The following is a 23758-nucleotide window of genomic DNA, read 5'->3' on the forward strand; positions in this document are numbered from 1 at the left end:
AGAGAACAATATACGCCTAGTTTTCAATTAATGTTTTTATCAATATTTATTGCCTTCAAAATATTGAATCGTGACTACAAAACAACAGAACCAAGTCGATAATTACAGGTTTGGTATTCACAAATTAATTATCGGTTATGAATTCCGATTCTCAAATGATACACGACTAGCGACTGTGAGTGCCTCTTAATTTATTCACGCAGTGTTGCCAACTCGGATTATAAAAATGCTAGACTAATGTCTAGATTATGCCAAAATTCTGCCAAAGATTTTTGAAACACCTATGCTAAAAAAATGCTAAAATATCACTTGAAATTAGACACTTAAAACACATACATTTTTCAAAATTACCGCCTTTTTCTACTGACAAGATCTGCTTGACCAACTTTATATAGTCCGTTGACGTCCATCCGTCCACAAAAGTCATGATTCATATGAAAATATGAACCACATAAGGCGATGGCGCATATTGTTGCTGCCAAGTTGGTGCAATTTTGGCTTAGACTAAATTATGCTAAAAAATATGCCAGATGCTAAATGGAAAATTTTGGTGCCAAAGCGAGTGAAAATATGCCAGATCTGGCATCATTTATGCCAAGTTGGCAACACTGTATTCACGACATTACAAGGAGCTTAGGAGTTAGTGCTTTTAGTCGTTTATTAAGTTTAATTTACGTAGTATTAGTAGACTAAGTGTGCATTATTGTGCTGCATTCTTTTTTCTCGAGCCACCATCCTGTGAACAAAAAATACCGGTTAAATAAAGTTATTAATCGAATTTAAACTGTTGTGAGAGATACTAACATTTAACATTAACTAACATTAATTAACATTAATTTTTAGTGTTCCGTACAGAACTTTGTTCACGGAACACTTATTATTGTAATATGTCGCGCGAGTGACTAAAAACTAGTGAGTCTAAACCGTAAAATTATTCAATAAAGTTATTAAATTTCAAGTTACATCCGACTTATTTTACAATTGTATTGAGAGATAAATAAACTAAACTTATATAATTACCGTTATTACTAACTTCTGCTCGCGACTTCGCCTGCGTGGATTGATAAAAACTAGCCTATGTCGTCCTTTTCGAATCGGAAGCCCAAACTAAATCCATAAGGTTTACTCGGGTAATTCCGAATGTCGAAAACTGCCGGATAATTCCGAAATGAGACTTTTATTATCATGGAATTAAGGGTGATTTTCATCTGAATTTCGGAATTATTCGACATCCGGTATTACCCGAATACACCTTACCAAATTTTGTCCAAATTAGTTCAGCGGTTTTAGCGTGAAGAGGTAACAGACAGATACACTTTGGCATTTATAATATTATATAAATTATCGATTGCAGAAAAGTTGTAGTTTTTAAGAAGAAATCTTGCTTGGCATTGGACAGCTGATGAAGATGGTGATGTACAGCTGTGTTAACATTGTGTGTTAACTATGTTTGTCAAAAGTTGTAGTTCCTGTTACCATTTACCTTCTGTTACCAGATCTGGACGTCCCTTAACTATGATAGATGAAATCTTGGGGGTACACGCTGTGAGACCCTGGACTAAAACAATTGACTGCCACGCTGCTGAACATGTAACAATCATAGGCAAAACCCAGTGGTTCACGTGCTTTAAGAGGCCCTGGATTATAACTGATGTGGCGTCTCCTCTAGCTGTCACTGCTAACGCCGTGCCTCAATAATCTAACAGATGGCGTTAGGGAGCTAAAACGCACAAAAACTACTAAGAAGATACTACGTCTAGAAGGCAATTAGTATGTGAGACCTACATCGCGCTTACGGAGTTATAATGTCAGTTTCTATATATATAACTTCCAACCAACTCTCAGTGGACTTCGGTACCCAGGCATAACACCCGCTGGAGAGAGTACTCTCTATTGCTTCTCTATATTCTACAGTGGAATTTGTAAATTGATGTTAATAATATTGTAAATATATTTGTAAATACTCTCCGCGTCTTCTCGTGTACATTACATAGTATCCCCTCTCTACTTTCCACATAACAATTGATAGAACTTACAGCCGTTTATAAGCAATCTCCAGCAGCAGCACCGCTGGTGCCATGAACATGCCGTACAGCGTGGCCAGCATGGCGGAGTACATGTCCATGATCCCCACACTGCTGAAGGTGTTGACTGTGCCGAGGCACCTCGGCTTGCCCACGTGGAGGCGCTGGTGGATGCAGTGTTGGATGCCGGATTCGCGGATCTTTATGAAGCTGGTGGAAAAAATGGATTTTTGGTAACGGTACGTAACTACACGATGCAGCAGGGGGCTTCCATGTATAAGATAGTATGCAGTTGCTTGCAGTTGCAGTTGCGCGCCAGTGCCGTCCTAGCGTTATGGCCTTTTGTGGGTCCCCTCTTTTTTCAGTCGCAGTCCCTAGCTGCGACCGTCTCCGACCCCGAGAATCCCTTTTAGTCGCCTTTTACGACAGGCAGGGGATACCGTAGCCGTATTCTTACTCCCGGGTTACAGGCCACACGGGCAAGTAGGTACCTAAGGGTCAGGAACAATGGTCAAGTTGGTGAAAGGAACATAGCAAGAGGAGTCTCACTTAAAGACATATTAGGTACTTACTTGATCTTAAACAGGTCTTTGTACGGCGATCGCTTCTGTCCAGGCACCCAGGGGTCTATCTCATTAATGTAGTCTATTTCCACGAGGTCACACTTCTCATCCTCCTGGTAGGTCTCTTGGATGAGACGGTAGCCAGGGTTCAGTTCCATGTGGAAAGCGAAAAGACCCTGCAGATAGTCATAAACAGAATATTAGTAACTTATAGACCCAATATCATCGGCGAAACGAAATCCCACAGATTTCGCTGGTTCGGTCACCTATTAAGATTGGGAGAGGATCGGGCTGCCAAGAGGGCATACTTGAGAAGACAGATACCGCTGGGGAAACAGCTTGGATGTGGATTTGCGTCAACTTCAAGTCGAAGGCAGAAAACGGCGCGTGATCGGGAAATGTGGCGTGCTCTCGTTTCGGAGACCAACCTTTGGCCATATTAGTTAGTTATCTTTCTACCTCCGTGGCCTGAGGGTTTACCGCGAAACACGTTCGACGTGTTGCCTCCCTGTCCCACTTGCGTACGAATTTACAAGTGCGACAGAGAGGCAACACTTCGAACGTGGTTTGCAGTAGGCCCTCTGACTTTTTGCCACGGCTCGCTAAGGGAGTCTGGGGTCAGCTTTACCAGGCTTTCCAAGAATTGAGGTACTCACTAGATTTCTAGGATGATCTTACAATTCCTTTGGGAGACTTAAGGGTTAGGTTTGGTTTGCAGCGTCTTCCGGCGACCTTAACAAGATCGTCTGTCCATCTTGTGGGTGGACGTCCTACGCTGCGCTTGCTAGTCCGTGGTCTCCACTCGAGCACTTTTCGACCCCATCGGCTATGGTTTGCTAATGCAAAAGAATAGAAGTTTTTAAACCTTTCTAATCTTCTCAACTCCTTCCTTCATTGTGTAAAAGTTTGCTTTCTTTCCCTTTGGCGCAATTTTCTTGTTGTAGATTTCTTTGCGAAGAGGTTCGTTCAATTTCTGAAATACGTTAAGATTATTAACTCCTTAAATTCTAAACTCTTGGCTAAACTGGAGTCAAATCATGAGATAATTTTGTACTAAGCAGAGACCGTATGTAAATGAATCAAAAAAATGGAGATGTCACTGTCTCTGACAAGAACTCACGACTTTCGGATGGATACCAGTTTCTCTACCAATAGAGATATCGATATGTCATATGGCATATGGTGGCAAACAGGAATACGGCCCGCCCGATGGTAAGTGGTAATCGTAGCCCATGGATGCCTGTGACGTCAGCAACAGTGATTTTACAATTCGCCGCACCTGTCACCGATGTGAAATTGGGGCCGGCAGATCGTAATGTTCCTGTGTATTGTTTTGAGGATAGTCACATTAAACCAATATACTTATAGGTAAGATAGGTTCGTTAGGTTGCTTCAGATGCCCGAAGGGCAAACTGCCCAGAAATAGGAGCCCCGCGTAGCGGGGCTCCGTCGACTCAGGGAACTAGTCAAAGATTTTCACGTTTCACGATATGCCTAGGAATTTCACGATATGCCTGGTCTTACGATCGGCCGCCGACAGATATATGGCAAATCTGGCATATGACTAGATGTTTTCCACCTTTGTTTTCAAGCTCTCTTCTTCTTCTTCTTCTTAGTGGGATAGGTACTCTTGTACGGCCTTTTTTGTTGCTGCGCGCTATGCTTCACTTTCAAGCTCTACTACCTACATATGTTCTTAAGTTTAGGTACAGTCACGCTCCGTGATTGTTAATGTTGAGCCATGGGACCTAACTAGCTACATTGCTTGATTAATGTCCAATTTAGCTAGAACCTTAAATGACTCAAAAACCGTGGAGTGTGACTGTACCTAACGTAGCAAAATGTTACTCTGTTATATTATGCTTGCGGTTTAGCCTCTGCAGTTTGAAAAATTCCAGGATCTTCCGACCGTCTCGGTCTATTGAAAACAAAAAGAAATCTTTACCTTAAAGAAATACCTATTGTAGGAGAAATCACTGGCGCCCAGTTTGATAGGGGAGTTCAATATGTCCTGTAGACTCCTCACTGAGGAGCTTGGGGCCCGCAGCAATACCACGATGTTGGCAGAGTATGCGGCATACAATATTGTTAGTGCGATGAAGAGTAATAGAGTCACTATCCTTCCTGGAAGTAAATGATGCGAGACCGAAAAGTTAGTGATACTTTTATGATTATGATTTTAAAAAAAATATACCTAATTATAGGCAAAAGATAGCTAATCTATACACGCAAAAATGTAAGTAAGAAATTTAATTATAGAGCAAAAAAATCCAAACAACAGGGTCGAGTGGAGAAGAGGCCTAAAAACCTGACAATGTGACATTTTGATAAGCTAGGTAAGTAATTAAACTAATTAATAAATATGATCACAAATTAGTGCCGGTAGAGTTGTCCAATAAGCAAAACCATAGGATTTATCCTCTAGCCGATACGTCAAACCTTGCCAAGCAAAATTAAATTTTATTTTGTCAACACAAAGTTCAAATTAGAATGGAACAGGACACCTTTTTATAGGTCTCTGGGCGGCTAGAGGTTATAGTTGAGAGGATGTTCAAAGACCCACCTGCTGCTCGCCTGGGTTCCAGAGTACAGCCTTGCTGAAGCACAGCTCCAATTATCAAAATCAACACATCCGCCCACGATCCGTCAAGCTGCAATGGATGCTGCAAAAAACACAGTAAGCTTAAGCCTTATAAAGGCAAAGGGAACATATTTCTCACCTGATTTCGAACTTTATTTCCAAGTGGTAGGGTTCAATTTTGCACAATTCCTAACACCCTATTAATGCCTAATAAAGGGTTAAGTAATTGCAACCTTTGGTACATATTCTTCATGCTAAGAAGGAGGTTGGCACCTTATATTATTTTTTCATGAATTTAAATTAGAGATGCAACGGATAGTTGTTTGGCCGGATACCGGATACCGGATATCCGGCCTGGACCCTGGCCGAATATCCGGTATCCGGCCGCCGGATATTCGGCCGGCGGAACTATACCTACATTTCGGTTTTTCAGGGGCGCATTCTGCAGGATTCACCTGTTTCCTAGTAAACGTTCGCGCGGACTTATTTCTAGGGTCGAAATGAGTGCGCGTGCAAGTCAGTGGAATGATTAAATTATTTTAAAATAATAAACAAGTACGATTTTGACCGTGTCTGTTTCTGAAATCCAATTTGTTTACTCCGAAATCAAGCAATGCTACTATCCGGTATCCGGCCGGATAGCAGGTCACTATCCGGTATCCGGCCGGATAGTAAAATAATGGCCGGATAGGCCGGATACCGGATAGTAACCGGATATCCGGTGCATCTCTAATTTAAATCATAGGTACTCGTAAGAAATTTATTTCTTCATGAAGTTTTCATAACACAATTCATGAAAAGTCATTTCTACTTGTTCGGCATCTTATTGGAGCCTAATAATCAGTCAGTATAGGTCAAGAAATGAATGCTCAAAAAACGTTGTAGAGGGAAATGCTAGGAACACAATTTTTGACTCCGTAACTTTGTTTGGACTTGTTAGGAGGTGAATATATCAAAAGTCCCTGGCTGTAGCCCCGCTGCTGGGGGGTAGAGGGGGGTAAGAAGGTCGAATTTTTCGGTTTTTCATTGATATCTTGGAAACTTTGCGTCTTAGCGACATGACTACTAAGACAAACCGAAAGCTGATAAAATTAGTTACAAGTTTTATCCTGTCAAGTTTTTCGATATCATGAATAGTTTTTGAGATACCCGCTCTTGAAAGTTTATTTAGGGATTTTAATTTTATCTTGATATCTACGTCAGTGAAGCTGTTAGGCCATGTTTGGTATCATTTTCGTATAAATCGGGGGTGCTGAATTCATTTATGGTATCATATTGACACCATTCCGAAGTAAAACCAAAATTTAAAAATAAATATTTTTTTTAAATCCCTCTTCACGCTTAAACCGCTGAACCAATTTCGTTGAAATTTGGTATAGAAATAGTTTAAATCTCGACACACGACATAGGATAGTTTTTATAACCAAAAGCATCTTTTGAGGGTGTGAAAAGTGGGGTGGAAGTTTGTATGGGGAGTCAATAACCGCTGAACCGGTTTAGATGAAATTTAGGACGGAATACATCTGTGATTTAGATGAAAGTGATACCAAACATGACTTCAAACCTTACCTTGAGCAGTATTAACCTCAGGGATTCAGTTTCGTCGACGAAGTTGAATTCCCCCCATACTCCATTTCACAACTTTAAAGGATGATTATTGAGATAAAAAGTATCTTATGTCCTGTCTTGGGACTCGAAATATCTGTATTACCAAATTTCAATTAAATCGGTTGAGCGGTTTAAGCGTGAAGAGGAATTTAAAAAAAAAGGTATTTGTTTAAAGTTTATATGTTTTTTCGTAGGAATGGTGTCAATGTGATACCAAAACTGAATTCAGCACCCCCGATTTATACGAAAATGATACTAAACACGGTCTAGCAGCGTCACTAATGTAGATATCAAGATAAAATTGAAAGCCTGAAATAAACTTTCAAGAGCGGATATCTCAAAAACTATTGAAGATATCGAAAAACTTGACTGAATAAAACTTGTAACAAATTTTATCAGCTTTTGGTTTGTCTTAGTAGTCATGTCGCTAAGACGCAAAATTTCCAAGATATAAGTGAAAAACCGAAAAATGAGACCTTCTTTCCCCCCTCTACCCCCCAGCACTGGGGCTACGGCCGGGGACTTTTGATATGTTCAACTCCTAACTAGTCCAAACAAAGTTACGTAGTCCAAAATTGTGTTCCTAGCATTTCCCTCTATAACTTCTTATTGCTTGGCCTAGTAGGACAAATTGCAAATTGTATACCTCTACCTCTTACTACTTTATTTGGGTTCTGTACGCCTGTTACTGGCCAAACATTTCTTTCATGAATACGAGAAAACGCAACACATAATACGCACTCTACAGTTAGGAACATTAAAAAAGACTATATAATTTACCATTCCCATAGTAGCTTCCCACTTAGACGTGATATACAGGAACAAGGCACAAGCTAGCACACAGACGAGTACTGCCAGCCACACCGCACCAGTAAAAGGGGAGGACAAAGATGTTGGAGACGTAAGCTAGAGGGAACTATGAAATATCCAACTAGGAAAAGTTAAAAAGACTTTCTTTAACTTACCGTGCCCATAGTAGCTTCCCACTTAGACGTGATATACAGGAACAAGGCACAAGCTAGTACACAGACGAATACAGCCAGCCACACCACACCAGTAAAAGGGGAGGGCAAAGATGTTGGAGACGTAAGCTAGAGGGAACTATAAAATATCCAACTAGGAAAAGTAAAAGACTTTCTTTAAATTACCATGCCCATAGTGGCTTCCCACTTAGACGTGATATACAGGAACAAGGCACACGCTAGTACACAGACAAGTACTGCCAGCCACACCGCACCAGTAAAAGGGAGGGCAAAGATGTTGGAGACGTAAGCTAGAGGGGGCTCGCGAAATACGAAGCGGACTGCCGTGGTGCCCACCATTGCGATGTAGTCGATGAGCTTCATGCGCTCTTGGGTGAAGATTGTCAAGGTTCCTGGAACAAGGAGGTTGAATCTTTCTAGAGCTTTGCACTGTTTCGGCTTTCTCGTCACGGAAAAAGGTTTGCGAAATGACGTCCGTTCGGTTAAATAGTATTGGATATGTAGTTTTCAAAGTAACAGTTTGTGGCGTCTCCTCTAGCTGTCATTGCCAACGTCGTGCCATAATAATCTAAGAGATGGCGTTAGGGAGCTAGAACGCAATTAGTATGAGACCTACATCGCGCTTACGGAATTTTAACGCCAGTTGCTAAATATACCTATAACTTCCGACCAACTCTCAGTGGACTTCGTTGCCCAGGCATAACACCCGCCTGGAGAGAGTACTCTCTATTGCCTCTCTACCTTCTACAAGTTAATTACCTACTAGTTGCCTACTTATTTTTGAAACCGAATCCATCTAGTCTTCTAATTAAGAAGGAAAACTATAAGCTAGTTGTTATTGGGTTTAATCTGGTTTCTTACAATGTTTTCATTCTCTTTTTAAGCTGAATCTCCCGTCAAACTCAAAGTCATTTTATTGAGGCACGAAATTATGACCTTGAATGAGACAAAGTTAAAATCGCTAAGTATCTGTTTCTGCAGTGGATTCTTTTACAAATAGCCTAATTTGCAGAACTTTCAGAAACAAATGGAAAACGAGTGTGAGATCTTCTTGCTCTTGGCACAGAATGTCTTTGTTTTGGCGTGAAGTGGCGCAGAATAGGACAGAATGCTGTTCTTTTGTGTCAAAGGCCAAGATACTTTTTTACTGAGCCAGTGAAGTGCTGGAGTGGAAGTGCTCGAGTGGAGACCACGGACTAGCAAGCGCAGCGTAGGACGTCCACCCACAAGATGGACAGACGACCTTGTTAAGGTCGCCGGAAGACGATGGATGCGGGTCGCTTCCAACCGGCACGTACGGAGGTCCAAGGGGGAGGCCTATTATGTTCAGCAGTGGACGTCTTATGGCTGAGATGATGAGTGAAGTAAGGTCTCACCGATATCCCCTTCTTTCTTGATGAGCCGCTCTATAATGCCGTTCCAGGAGCCGTTCTTGTCCACATAACCCCAGGTGTTGGTGAATATCAGCTTCTCCGTAGAGTTCATCATCTCGAAGCAGATCTTCACCACCATGTATGACATCTTTGTTATGGAGTCTTGGTGTAAGTTTCTGGAGAAAAATAATAGATACTGGAGTGACAGTCAGCAGCGGAAGTAGATAAGCGGGTGAGATTTAAAATGAGCGGAACACAGACGCGTATGTGCTATTTTGAACACTTCGCATGTTGCTGACTGTACAAAAATAGATGCAAATTAATGGGCGTAGTACACTCTTGAAAGAAGGACCTACCTAGGTGTATAAAAATCAGAAGATAGGCCATAAGTTTTTAGATTTTACAGTGCATATGGTGCTACTTTACCACCCTAGGGCGGGATTAAGGACAATGCGTGCCTATGTCAAAAATTTAAAACGGCCATATGTACTTAAAAAGTTGTACAATACACGCGCGATAAGGTAATTCGCAACTCGTGTCAATTTAAAACACTCCCTTCGGTCGTGTTTCAATTTATTGCCACTCGTTGCGAATTTTCTACTTTTCGCAATTGTATCGTAATGTACTATTTCTCCCCATTTATTCCTGAAATCGTGTGTTATGATCAGATGTCATTAATATTACGGGAATAAAAAGTTAACTTAAATGTTGGTAAGTACTTTATTTTAATATAATTTTTATAACTTCCCATTGCTAATATCGTTATCAGTTTTCTGTGTTATTAACATTTAAATATAAGCATTCGAGGTGGTTGTTTACATAAGAGAATTTAGGGTGTCATTATTCATAATAATATTTGTGCCCTGGGGACAAATGGGATATTTAGTTAACACTGAATTTAGGCGTCAAAGTTTATTTGTTCGTAACTAACTTACATGACGTCTAATGTAAATAACAGCACATAACACTAGAAAAACTAGTTATGACATAATAGGCGCCTACTGAGCTTAATTTGAGAATCTTCATCATATTAAATATTATAGGTATAATTTGATTATCGATTTACAAATCACCACATTAGTCATATTAACCGCAGCGCCACATGCAAAGTATCAATTACGTGTCCAAGTGATTGTATTATTATGTAAATTTACATTAGGTACATTTAAATACTGCATATAAGTATAAACTATGTTAATATAGTTTTGTTTACCATCATTATTTCATTAAATATGTCTTTAATAGGATCCGATCCGACCGAATTTGTAGTCATCTTTTTTTTTTTTCAAAAACGATTTATTTTGTTCCACGACCGAGGTTCGCATCCACACGATTTTGTCAACCACACTTATTTGAAAGGATACATAAATAACTTTTGCAGAACTTTCTGGTTGACGTAATGGTGAGCAGCTGGCGGCTTCCTCGCACAACCTACGAGTATTAGCATTGCGATACAGCGTGGAAATACCACCAGTATACTTGGTTCAATGCCTTAAGGGCCTATTTTAGATTTACAAGCTAGTTATTAATTTCTTTTAGTACCTAATACCACTGTAATATCTTGTGTTCTACGTTGTACCGATATAAGGAAGTATCGATATACCTATTGGAAGTCGATAAATGAGAACTCCCAATGGCAGTTCAAAAATGCTACAATAATTCTGGTCTCTGTAAATAACTTACAATCTGTCATCCATATGTTTCCTAGTATCATTGCTGTCAGTTATAACATTGACCATCGTCAACGTATGCCTCCTTATATCCATTCTCCTAGTAGACAGGATCTTGCTCTTCCTATAATCTTCTACTACGCCATATTTGTTAGCCACAGCTTTTGATTTGTTATAGTAAGTTATTATAGCCGTGTTGTTGCTTCTCTTGTCTATGGGTCGCCATAGAGCTCTGGTGCTGTAGATTAGTTGAGAGTTCTCTATTATTTTGTAAACTGTAACAAGAATATTGATTAGGTATATAAAATTAATCTTTTCACCGTGGAATTTTTCATCGAGCGTGCTCGTGTCCTCGCCGGTACACTTTGACATATTTATCAGACTGCGGCGTGGCGAAATGAGCTGATGGATATTGTATGTCTTAAAGAACATCACTCGCAATCGTCGCACAAAGTACAAAGCAAACTTGGACTGGAACCTCTGGCCCCAATTTCACCACGGTGACAGGTGCGACAATTGTAAAACATCAGTGTTGCTGACGTCACAGGCATCTATGGGCTACGGTTACCGCTTACCATCGGGCGGGCCGTATTCCTGATTGCCACCATCATTTGTATTATTAAAAAAAACTTTATTATATCAAAAAAAAACAGATATTTCTCTTGCTAAGTTTATGACAATTGTCACAAGAAACACGACAATTGTCACGAAATTCCGACATATAACTCATTTACTCATCGTAGGCCACGTCTACGCCTCGGCTAGTCTGTGGCCATGAGTAAGCCCATTCATAATAATAAAAAAAAAAAAATCCTGTCAAGATTCACCAACAATTCTACAAATATGTCGACTAGAAAAAGAATTCTTGTTTCACAACATAATTGTAATACCTACATACAATTGTAGCAAAATGCCTGTCATGTTTGTAAGTATTTCTATAGAAAATATTTTATAAAATTGTAATATGTCACCTGTCGCTTGACAATTGTCACTCGACATATTTCACTGACAATTGTAGCCGTGGTGAAATTGGGGCCGGTGGCATGAGCTTTGCCAAAAATGTGGGAGGTCGTCCCGCTCACGCATCGGCCTCCACAGTCACCAAACCCTTTGTCTAAACAGCAATGCATAAATCGTCTGCAATAGATGGAAAGGCCTGTGATGTGATGGAGTACATCACTGCGTAATGCGTATGCGCTGCGTTAAGTTCAGGCGCGTCTTGTCGGCCCTTTGTCCTTTACACTGCTACATATTAGCAAAATGATTGATCGATTCGTATTTCAATATGATTATCCTTTTTTTAATCAAGATCTATTTAATAATGCGTTATCATTCGCTCTGCCTGCGCGCACATGTCCTTGAATCGTCCTAACATGCCAAACAAAGTTACATAAAGGTCGCATACTTAATGCGTGTGTTTGCACTTAATTGCAATGTTTGACAACGATTGGTAAAGTCAAACAATAATATTTCTTTTTATTGGTTGATTGGATTAGGTACAGTCAAGGAAATTAAATTCCGACCCATTTCGTACTTTGTCACAGTGACAATCAATATAAAAGCCGCTAGAGACCTCATACGGTTGTCACTGTGACAAAGTACTATATGCCCCGACCAGTCTACAAACAGTGCCTAGATTCGTACTTCAATGATTTCGGAAGGTTGCGGATAAGTGGCGTAGGTACAGTCGCCATCAGATATATCGGAGCGGCCAAGGCGCTCAAAAATATCTCAACACGCCTCTATTGTCAAGGCGCTAGAGTGCGTGTTCAGATATTTTTGAGCACCTTGGCCGCTCCGATATATCTGATGGCGACTGTACTTGAAGAGGGGCTTATGCGCAGCAGTGATGATCCCACCTTCAACGTATTGGTAATCCTCTCCTCTCCGTTGCGCTATAATGACGTCACTATCGACCAGCATAGCCAATTGATCCAAGACGTTCAGCTCAGTTTGGTCTTGGCTTATTAACAGCCAGCGGTATGGAGACTTGAAGAAACCTTCGTCGCTGGCCTGAAAAAATAATTACATTTTCTCAGTTGATATGATCGATGTCCAAGGGGAGGTAGGGCCATTTAGTTACATATTTTACTCTCTAAAGAGGGGCAGATGTATCAAATCAAATCATTTGTCTCCAGGCAACTAAGGCCCTTACACACCAACACAGGTATATACAATTATTACAAAAATTTTTTCGTCACGCAGTTTTCTGTTGCGGTGTCACCTGCTCTGGTGTAGGATTCGGCAGATTAATCCCACGGAATCGCCGAAAGTTCACAACCTTCGGCCAGAAGTCCGCGCTCGCGATGGTTTCCAGCAGCGGCCGCGGCGCGCGCACCACAAAGGCTTCGCTATGATATGTCACTTCATCTAGAGTAGCGTTAACCTCAGATGATGATGAACCATCAGCCGAGGGTGGGATAACCTCGTCAAGCAAATCTCTCCAGTCCGATCTATACGTGGTACCTATTCCTTCTCCAAATTCTCACCCCTAAGGTCCTGGTGCTCTGTTCGACGTCTTCCAGCTATCTGAGCTTGAGCATGCCTCTGCTTCTGCGGCCCTGCAGTCTGCCTTCTAGAAGGCGAGGCGTTTGGGTACTCTGGTGGACTCTGGCCTCCGAATAAAGAGTAACAGTTTACCATAATACAGGAATACCTTGATCAAGAAGTCATCAGTTCCTCTGCACCTCAAGTCTGCCACTATGACGAGGTTTTGCAGAAACAACTCGGGTCTATTCGGCTGCAGTGATGCCGCTATACTGATTCCAGTATCGCGCAGACTCTTCGCTAGATTTGTCAGCTCATCTGAACAGAATAAGTAGATAAAGTATGAAGGGTTTCGCATTCAGTATATATCAAAGGCTAATGGAAACTTACATGCACTCCAACAGACATAAGGTGTCAACACAGCTGTGGCCCTATCATCGAGTGTAACGAAAGACACTATCATATTAATGTCATTATCATCAAAAGCCTTTCCTAAACTCAAATAATAAACAATTACAAACAAAAATAATATCTTCATCTTTACAATTTACTAATCCACTCAAAAATATAAAATATTTTTTTATAAGTTTGTGAGAAATATTCGTAATAATAATAAGTTCATTTTTGTACACGCGACGCCACTGTTCTTACGAATATCGCTTTGAGTTACCTCCAAAGAGTTGTTTCTTTGGAGAAACTATGAAATTTTTATGAGCATTACCTATTACTGATGCTTTCTTTTGGTTTAAGTGGATAGGTACTATTATGTTAGAAAGCTTTTGAGTATTTAATTTTAGACTCTTTGTCCTTTTTAGTTTTTTTAGCCAGAAAATACATGCACAAATACGAATAGGCCAAGAAATAAGAAGTTATAGAGGGAAATGCTAGGAACACAATTTTTGACTCCGTAACTTTGTTTGGACTAGTTAGGAGGTGAACATATCAAAAGTCCCCGGCCGTAGCCCCGGTGCTGGGGGGGAGAGGGGGGAAAGAAGGTCTCATTTTTCGGTTTTTCACTAATATCTTGGAAACTTTGCGTCTTAGCGACATGACTACTGAGACAAACCAAAAGCTGATAAAATTTGTTACAAGTTTTATTCAGTCAAGTTTTTCGATATATTGAATAGTTTTTGAGATATCCGCTCTTGAAAGTTTATTTAGGGCTTTCAATTTTATCTTGATATCTACATTAGTGAAGCTGCTAGGCCGTGTTTGGTATCATTTTCGTATAAATCGGGGGTGCTGAATTCATTTTTGGTATCACATTGACACCATTCCTTAGAAAAAACATATAAACTTTAAACAAATACCTTTTTTTTTAAATTCCTCTTCACGCTTAAACCGCTCAACCAATTTAATTGTAATTTGGTATACAGATATTTCGAGTCCCAAGACAGGACATAAGATACTTTTTATCTCAATAATCATCCTTTAAAGTTGTGAAATGGAGTATGGGAGGAATTCAACTTCGTCGACGAAACTGAATTCCTGAGGTAAATACTGCTTAAGGTAAAGTTTGAAGTCATGTTAGGTATCATTTTCATCTAAATCACAGATGTATACCATCCTAAATTTCACCTAAACCGGTTCAGCGGTTATTGACTCCTCATACAAACTTCCACCCCACTTTTCACATCCTCAAAAGATGCTTTTGGTTATAAAAACCATCCTATGTCCTGTGTCGAGACTGAAACTATTTCTATACAAAATTTCAACGAAATTGGTTCAGCGGTTTAAGCGTGAAGAGGGATTTTTAAAAATATATATTTTTTAATTTTGGTTTTACTTCGGAATAGTGTCAATGTGATACCATAAATGAATTCAGCACCCCCGATTTATACGAAAATGATACCAAACATGGCCTAACAGCATCACTGATGTAGATATCAAGATAAAATTAAAATCCCTAAATAAACTTTCAAGAGCGGGTATCTCAAAAACTATTCAAGATATCGAAAAACTTGACTTGATAAAACTTGTAACTAATTTTATGAGCTTTCGGTTTGTCTTAGTAGTCATGTCGCTAAGATGCAAAGTTTCCAAGATATCAATGAAAAACCGAAAAATTCGACCTTCTTACCCCCCTCTACCCCGCAGCACCGGGGCTACAGCCGGGGACTTTTGATATGTTCACCTCCTAACTAGTCTAAACAAAGTTACGGAGTCAAAAATTGTGTTCCTAGCATTTCCCTCTACAACATTTTTTGAGCATTCATTTACTGACCTAGAATAAGTTTTTTGACAAATATTTTTTGATACATGCTTTTATCGCTGACTGTATTTTTCTTTCAACTTTTCCTGTTGAAAGAAAAACTGTTGAACAGGCAACTAATACATATATAATGTATTCAACTAGACAATCCTAATATCATATTCATACAAATTTTGTATGATTTGATAGAGTTTAGAATGCCCCAGCTAATGTCTTGAATTTAAATATTCTCGTCGTAGGTAATATCAAAATTATTTAATTTAAATAAATCCCAAGTCGTTTCTCTCATAAAACTAAACGTTCATGGTAGTACAGGATGTTAGTAAATATTCTCTTTAAGCCATATTACAGACAGTCAGCATATCATTAGCTAGCTAATGCTTCCAATTTTAATGAGAACGCATGACACACGCCACTTTACTTGTTTATTTATTTAATGACATCATAATGTAAGAGTATAGTATCTACAGACGCAGTATAATAACATGCAACACGACTGAGGATTAGGTTAAGCGTATGCTGAGACGCAGGCGACGCAGTTAGCGCAGCGCAGAGCAGAGCAGATTTTGTAAAATATGGAAAGTCCTCAAGCTTCAGCGTGCGTAGCTCAAGGACGTTATACTTTACAAAATCTGCTCTGCGCTGCGCTGCGTCGCCTGCGTCTCGGTATACGCTTAGCCTGTCGTTTGTGTATAAATTGTATAATAACGATTCTGACCAATTTATTTTTCTCGATAATGACACTATGAATGATTTGTTCTGCTCGATACGATACAACCCACGATTTTTTGAACACCACACTCTTACAAAAGGTTAACAACTTTAAATTATGTCACACATTCACCTCCTCAGGCTTTCCATCTTTAACTTAAAACATTGTAATATTGATCGTAAAAAATTGGTACAAAATTAGTTTGCAATGTTTTCCACTACTACGTTACTTCTTTGTTTAAATATGTACGTATATTGTACCACCGCCCACACTGTTAACGGACAGTTTGTAGACCTTATTACAAAAGGCATAAGGTCCACCGATGGACAGTTAAGAGTGTTGCTATATGTCCAACGCCACGTTGAGCTTAATAATAATAAGTGAAGTCAATATACTGCATATATTCTAATACTGGAGTATGTTTATTTATTTACATTTGAAATCGTATAAGTCATTCGGATTACGTTTTTATGTCAAGTTGAGAACCTCTTTCTTTCTGAAGTCTGTTAAAGAAAAAATCCTAGGCCATTGTTACACAAGGTCCCTGTGAATTTGTACAAATAGGACATATTCGGGAACAGTGGCGTATTTTTATTTGTAGTGCTTGCCGCCCTAGGCCCCAGGCCCTTATTGACCTAATTCCAGGCCCTGTAGTAACTACGAGCCGCCCCTTTCTCAGCACCAATCTATACAGTATGTGTCTGACCATCGGGCTTTAATTCCAGGGCTTGATTTTACTCGCTAAACTGAGCTACTTTTACTATGGGACCAACCATAAAATCGGGGAAAAATGTATGGCTTTTCCATATTAGAAAACGTCGACATCTGATCAGCCAAAATGTATGAAAAAGTAAATTTTTTTTTGGGTTTACGGGGTTGGTGCCATAATTAAAGTAGCTCAGTTTAGCGAGTAGAATCGAGCCCTGGATTTAAAGCCCCATGGTCAGTAACACCCTGTAGACTGCCGCCTTGCTGCCTCCTGCCTCCCCTAATATCTTGCTTGCCGCTCTAGGTCCGGGCACAGAATAAATAATTAGGTACAGAAGACTCACTCTCTAACAAAACGCGTCTGTCACGATCAGCACAGTTATGGCCGCTAGGTGGCGACAGCGCCACGCGCAGCTTATGGCAAACCCAAAATTGGGGTCGAACGGATGGACTTTTAGCTACCTGTAGCAAAGCGACGAAATCGCGGAGTGAGCCACGCCTGGCCCGGGCCTACTGGGCCTTAGAGCAAATCCGCCACTGTTCGGGAAGAAACAAAAATATGAATTAATCCAAGAAACGATAGTTCTTAAGACTATACAAATAGGATCGAAATTCAAACGGATTTCCAAAAGCCAACTACTTTAAGTTTATTATGCATTTATCTATGATTTCTAAGAACTGTATGAAACCATGTAATCAGTGAAATGACTTATTAGTGTTATTAGCGATCATTCCTCGGAGCTATGGTAATCTGCCAAGCACAAGCAAGTTAAAGTCGTATTACGTAACAAATAGGTACATTTTTGCAGTGAAATGCCTGATGTATCCTGTAGTTCTTGACACACTTTTCAAAGGGAAAAAGTTAAAGTTTAACAGAAAGATTAAAGTTTCAACCTTAAATTCATATTTATAAGGTATTTATTGTGTGCATGTTTTGTACAATGAATGGGCTGTAGAACTGCAGTTGCAGTTCTGAGAAGCTATAAAATGAGATTTTGACGCAGCTTTTATTCCCAGTACGGGGTTACTGGGTCATAAGTTAAAATGACTAGTGTAATTCATAATAAAAGTGTCCTCAATCGGGACAGTAGGTACTTACAAATAGGGTAACTATGTTTGTATTGTAGTATTTAAGCGTCCCTGAGTAGGTATTCTTTTAATTTGTTCACAGGTTCACACACTCAGTAAAATAATAGGTACCTAGGTGTTTTATTCTCCTGAAAACTAAAACTAATACTAAATTAAAATAGGTACGTCTAAGAAATTGGGCCCCTTTGGCATGGTGCCGAGGACGCTGGCAGCATTTCCCCGCTGTATTGCGATGCTAATACGTTGTGCGAGAAAGCTGCCAGCTCTTCGGTCACCACCGAAGTCAAGTAATCTTTTTGACAGCTCTTTATAACGGGCAAAGGGTCTCAACCCCAAATGGCATAAAAAATACTCGGGGCCGAGACCCCTGTACTTCTGGAATTTGAGCTTTTAGTTTATTTCATATAATATTATCCGCATGTTAAATGAATGCACTTCGAACTCCCGCCCACAATCAGGAGCATGCATCTGCCACTCATACCTACATATTTCCTTTATGTAAATAAGCAAATTCATAATCATAATAAATGTAAATATTTAACCCCAAGAAAAACAATAAATGTGAAAAAGGGCCAAGTTCGGATTTGTACCTTCTTACTTGAAAAAAAATCTACCTGAATTACTTACAGCTTGAAACTATATATAAATTGAATTTTAACTTTTTTAGTTCCTAAATATTTTAAAATTAAATGCTTGAAGAAAAGGTAGTATACCTTTAACTTTAATTTTAAAGTATTTAGGTAATTAATATATAATAATTAAAATGAGCCTATATCCTGGAGAGCAAGTTACAAGAATATGGAATATCTAACCATAAAGGTTTACTGGAGGAGATCCCTTAAAGGGATAAATTCGCCTTTGTCCTAATGACGAATGTTATTTTTCCTGTTGTTTTGATTTTTGTACAATAAAGTGTTTTACTACTACTACTAAAATTAAAGGAAAAATAGACATCATATTTTTTTCCTCGACTCTTCACATTTTTTCACCCAAACTTGGCAAACACACTGACGTGTACAATACAATCGTACGGTTAGTCATTACTTGCGTACGCGCAGCATTCCGTGACATCCGCGTGTTGCTGTCATCTTGCATAGTCACTTAGTCATCCCAATACTATGAGATCAAAGAACTTGAGAGCTTTGAAGTGATGTGTATTGATGAACTGAAGACTACAACATAATTATAATGTCATGTAAATTTATATAACTTGTGGATTAATTATTTTTTCACCACACCAGCTCGGAAAGGCTTACTTTGCATTTCAAAAACTGATAGCAAAGTTGCATTTAATTCACATGTGAGGCAAAGTAATCAAATGCAAATTATGAGTTGTTTTCTTATGTTTGATGGTAGAATTGACTTTTAAATGATGATTTTGGATGATAAATATTTAATAACATTCATTTGGATTTGATTTTGTTTGATATTTTACATTAATATTTGCTTCAGGTTGGTGCAGTGAAAATTTTTGTGTTTCACTCGGAGGCAAATTTTGTTTAACCCTCGTGCTTTGAAACCCTCGCAACGCTCAAGATTCCATTTTTCGAACCACTCGCTACGCTCGTGGTTCAATTTTGGAATCTTTAGCTGGCTCGGGTATCAATATTAGCACGAGCGGTTAAACAACAACTTTGCCCCCTTGTAAAACAAATAACTATTTCACATCACCTAATAGGAAAATGGAATTTTCTTCCCTGCTAGGGGACCAAAGTGGCACTTTTCTGTTCAACGACATTTCATTGCCAGTATAAAATATTAATATAATTAACTATGAACATCGTATGTAGGTACAGCCTGGCAAAAAAGAGTAGAAATTAAAAAGTGGCAACACTGTAGTGTCAACACTAAGATTTTTTTATTTTCCTCATAGTTGATGTGAAAAGCAGTATGATACGGTATCAAAATTATTTCGTCTTGGGCGTTAACACTTGAATCCCTCATTACGCCCAGGATTCTACTTTAGAATCCCACACGTAGTGAGAACGTAAGAACGTATTGTAGAATCCATCGCTTCATTCAGGTGAATCCTGAACGCCCTTGACGGAAATATATCATTTTGATCCCTTGTAACACAAACTACTACTGTGATCATTCGTACAGTCAAGGAATTTAAATTCCGACCCATTTCGTACTTTGTCACAGTGACAACCGTATGAGGTCTCTAGCGGCTTTCATATTGATTGTCACTGTGACAAAGTACGAAATGGGTCGGAATTTAAATTCCTTGACTGTACAAATCAGTCCTTTGATTCGGTCAAATTGTGTTTTTTAAAAACTAATTATAGCCAGCATTCTATGAATGTAGTATGATACCTTTGGATATGGTGCTTTACGCACACTAGCGTCCCGTCCCCTCCCCCTGACGCAACCCCCCCATTTTAGCATAAATATGTCCCGGTTGAGAGTTTTTTTTGTTTTTTGGGGAAAGTATACAATATAGGAAAAAAGTGTCAATGAAAGAAATGTTCCCTATGAAATTCTAAACAAAAAAGGTTATATTCATTTTTTTGATACGACGCACCATATTGATGTTATAGCTAGATGAACTTCGACAAAATGTAACCGTTGAAAAACTTGTTGAAGGTCAATATAACATAGTACGTGACAGTACAGAAAGAAATCTTCACGGAGAATAAGCTTGCAAGCTTATTCTCCATATTAGATTTATTTCAGTGCTATCACGTACTAACTTATATTGAACTTCAACAAGTTAATGCATGAATATGGTGAGTCTTACCAAAAAGTTGTATATAACCTTTTTTGTTTAAAATTTATTAAGGATTATTTCTTACCTTGACACTTTTTTCCTAACTCTAATACTTTTCTCAAAAATAAAAAAAAAACCGTAATCCGGGACATATTTCGTGCTAAAAGGGGGGGTTGCGTCAGGGGGAGGGGGAGGGACGCTAGTGTGCGTAAAGCTCCATACCCTAAGGTATCATACTACATTCATAAAAGGCTGGCTATAATTAGTTTGTCTTTCCCATACATTAGAACACAATTTAACCGAATCACTTTGAAACAAATGCAAATTGTTTTTACCGCTGGACAAGAATACATAATTTCAACCTTACATTGACTCAAGTTCGTTTTTTTTTAGCATTAGAAAGAACTTGCAAGAATATAAGCGATCTTGGCATGTCTTTTAATTGAAAAACGCTTTTTAAATTTGATTTTTAACTATTACTTATGAAAGCAGAGGAATATAAATGGTCGTATTAGATTCATAATTGTAACATATTTGCCGTAACTTATTTTTAAAATGTGCTTTTCAATTAAAAGACACATCAAGATTGTTTACCTTTTTTCTAATGCTAAAAAAACGAGGTATCGTTCTTAAATACATACATAAGTGTGTATACAGGGGTACTAAGTTAAGTTCTGCTTACTGTACTATTTGCTTTGTTCAATCGTGGATCGTTAATTCTCTGACTAACATACCTATACTGACTATAATGACTAACATAGACCAAACCGCAAATTATAATAACATCCGCTAATTATAAACAGATTATTGAGTTAACATTAGCGTCCGACGCATCATTTTGTTATAGACGATAATATATACTTATGAGAGTTATGAGGCATTATGAGCTGTAGGTAGGTAAGTAGGTACTATTTTCTTGTGACTGCTACTTATAGTTATTGGCCAGTATATAGTAATTGGTAGAGATGCAACGGATAGTTGTTTGGCCGGATACCGGATACCGGATATTCAGCCTGACCATCGGCCGAATATCCGGTATCCGGCCGCCGAATATTCGGCCAGCGGAACTATACCTACATTTCGGTTTTTCAGGTGCGCATTCTGCAGGTTTGACCTGTTTCCTAGTAAACGTTCGCGCGGACTCATTTCTAGGTTCGAAATGAGCGTGCGTGCAAGTCAGTGGAATGATTAAATTGTTTTAAAATAATAAACAAGTACGATTATGACTGATGTCTGTTTCTTAAATCCAATTTGTTTACTCCGAAATCAAGCTATGTAGCTATCCGGTATCCGGCCGGATAGTAGGTCACTATCCGGTATCCGGCCGGATAGTTGGTTACTATCCGGTATCCGGCCGGATAGAAGGTCACTATGCGGTATCGGCCGGATAGTAAAATAATGGCCGAATAGGCCGGATACCGGATAGTAACCGGATATCCGGTGCATCTCTAGTAATTGGCCACTTTTAACAATACCTAAGGTTTCAATTGGCTTGTTTATTTCTGATTTGTTAGGAGTGACCAATTACTATAGCATTAACCCTAAGAGAGCAGGGGCCGATTTTTGAATTTCGAGCGCTCGATTTCTTGTGGATCCCTTAATAGTACTAGGCATTTAAATTTAAGCTAATAGAATTGAAAACAATTTCTAAGTATCAGTTGAATTTAAAAAAACCGGGCAAGTGCGAGTCGGACTCGCGCACGAAGGGTTCCGTACCATAAAGCAAAAAAAAAAACGGAAAGAAATGCAAAAAGAAAACGGTCACCCATCCAAGTACTGACCACGCCCGACGTTGCTTAACTTTGGTCAAAAATCACGTTTGCTGTATGGGAGCCCCACTTAAATCTTTATTTTCTTCTGTTTTTATAGCGGCAACAGAAATACATCATCTGTGAAAATTTCAACTGTCTAGCTATCACGGTTCGTGAGATACAGCCTGTTGACAGACAGACGGACAGCGAAGTCTTAGTAATAGGGTCCCGTTTTACCCTTTGGGTACGGAACCCTAAAAAAATAGCATTTTGCCGTTTTCCATAGATTTTTGAGTGACAAAATCGACCGCTCGAAATTCAAAAATTGACCCATAGAACCCTAGTTTATTAATTCGAAACAAGATCGACATATTATAATCGGAGACACGTGTAGGCATTTTTTTAAAATACATATTAATACAGCTAGAAAATTTAAATGCCTATACGAGTGCAACGACCTGTCAATTGCCTAAAAGTCTCCAAAATGCGAACAGATAACTACAGTTTGGTCTATCTTATATAGTCAATTAAAGTCTAGGTATACATAAGTAAAGCTCTGCATGCAAAAATGGAATCTACCTTCTTTAAGATAAGGTTTTAATTGAAGCAGCGCAAAAGTCAAGGGGCTGGTTTTGTAAGAAAATTGAGTTTTGGCTATCGGAGGTTGATCCCAGTTGGTCTCTGGCCGATAAGGCACCTTTGACTCTAATTTACGTACTGGTACTTTCGCCATTTGAGTAGATAAGCAATGATTAGTGCACACAATGGATAGGTACTTAGGTCGTAAAAATACTGCGCACAGTGAATAAAATTATCTCATTTTATAGGGCGGGATTTAAGTAAGTAGGTATGTACGTATTGTTATTAAGATTTGTAAGTACCTAGTTAGTAGACTTACTATGTATATATGTAGTTATTATGTGTAGTAACATACGTTGTTGTTGTTGCTTAATTTTTTAAATACAGAATGTAACAAAATAGTGGGGGTATAATCGATTATGTATTCTGAAGGAAAAAGAAACAGAATAAAAAAAATTCACGCGAAAATATCACATCCTGTAATATGTACCTACTTGTACCTATTACATTATTTTTATTTGAGTCTCTGAGTACTGAAAACATCGACAGATGGACGCACAGAATCGCACCAAAACGTGTCCCGCCTCCTGTGAAAAGTGCAGCGTAAGAATTAAATTTGAGATGTCAAATTTAATTCTCTTAAATTTGCGATGTCTACTGGAAAGATGCAAACGAGTTAAGCAATTTAAGCGTACAATATGCATAATG

The 23758-nt window shown here is 38.9% G+C and overlaps 1 protein-coding gene and 1 long non-coding RNA gene across 3 annotated transcripts in view; one reads left to right on the top strand and one right to left on the bottom strand.

Annotated features, from left to right (window-relative positions):
• LOC134671797 (uncharacterized) overlaps nucleotides 1-23758 on the top strand; it is a 498925-nt gene that overhangs the window by 129730 nt on the left and 345437 nt on the right. The gene's annotated exons all lie outside the window — the stretch shown is intronic.
• LOC134671761 (glutamate receptor ionotropic, kainate 2-like) lies at nucleotides 21-13938 on the bottom strand. Of its 2 annotated transcripts, none has more exons than XM_063529585.1 (12): nucleotides 13680-13938; nucleotides 13459-13607; nucleotides 12662-12815; nucleotides 10816-11077; nucleotides 9136-9308; nucleotides 7925-8151; nucleotides 5151-5250; nucleotides 4533-4711; nucleotides 3453-3560; nucleotides 2597-2763; nucleotides 2037-2234; nucleotides 21-736 (listed from the first exon to the last, which is right to left on the bottom strand). In XM_063529585.1, exons 1-12 carry the CDS (start codon nucleotides 13825-13827, stop codon nucleotides 682-684), a joined length of 1920 nt encoding a protein of 639 aa, XP_063385655.1. In that variant the 5' UTR covers nucleotides 13828-13938; the 3' UTR covers nucleotides 21-681. The 2 variants fall into 2 exon arrangements, with proteins under 2 accessions (XP_063385655.1, XP_063385656.1); XM_063529586.1 differs by having other exon boundaries at nucleotides 4533-4707; nucleotides 5147-5250.

This window comes from Cydia fagiglandana, chromosome 16 (genome assembly GCF_963556715.1).
Source record: "Cydia fagiglandana chromosome 16, ilCydFagi1.1, whole genome shotgun sequence".
Classification (NCBI taxonomy): domain Eukaryota; kingdom Metazoa; phylum Arthropoda; class Insecta; order Lepidoptera; family Tortricidae; genus Cydia; species Cydia fagiglandana.

Excerpts from the sequence above, each read along its gene's own strand:
- LOC134671761 (XM_063529585.1), bottom strand. The coding sequence starts at position 13,827 with ATGAAGATATTATTTTTGTTTGTAATTGTTTATTATTTGAGTTTAGGA. Across the intron at positions 3,561-4,532 it reads ACAATAGGTATTTCTTTAAG|AAATTGAACGAACCTCTTCG; the intron begins GTAAAGATTTCT and ends AACGTATTTCAG. Across the intron at positions 2,764-3,452 it reads GAGTTGAGAAGATTAGAAAG|GGTCTTTTCGCTTTCCACAT; the intron begins GTTTAAAAACTT and ends GACTATCTGCAG.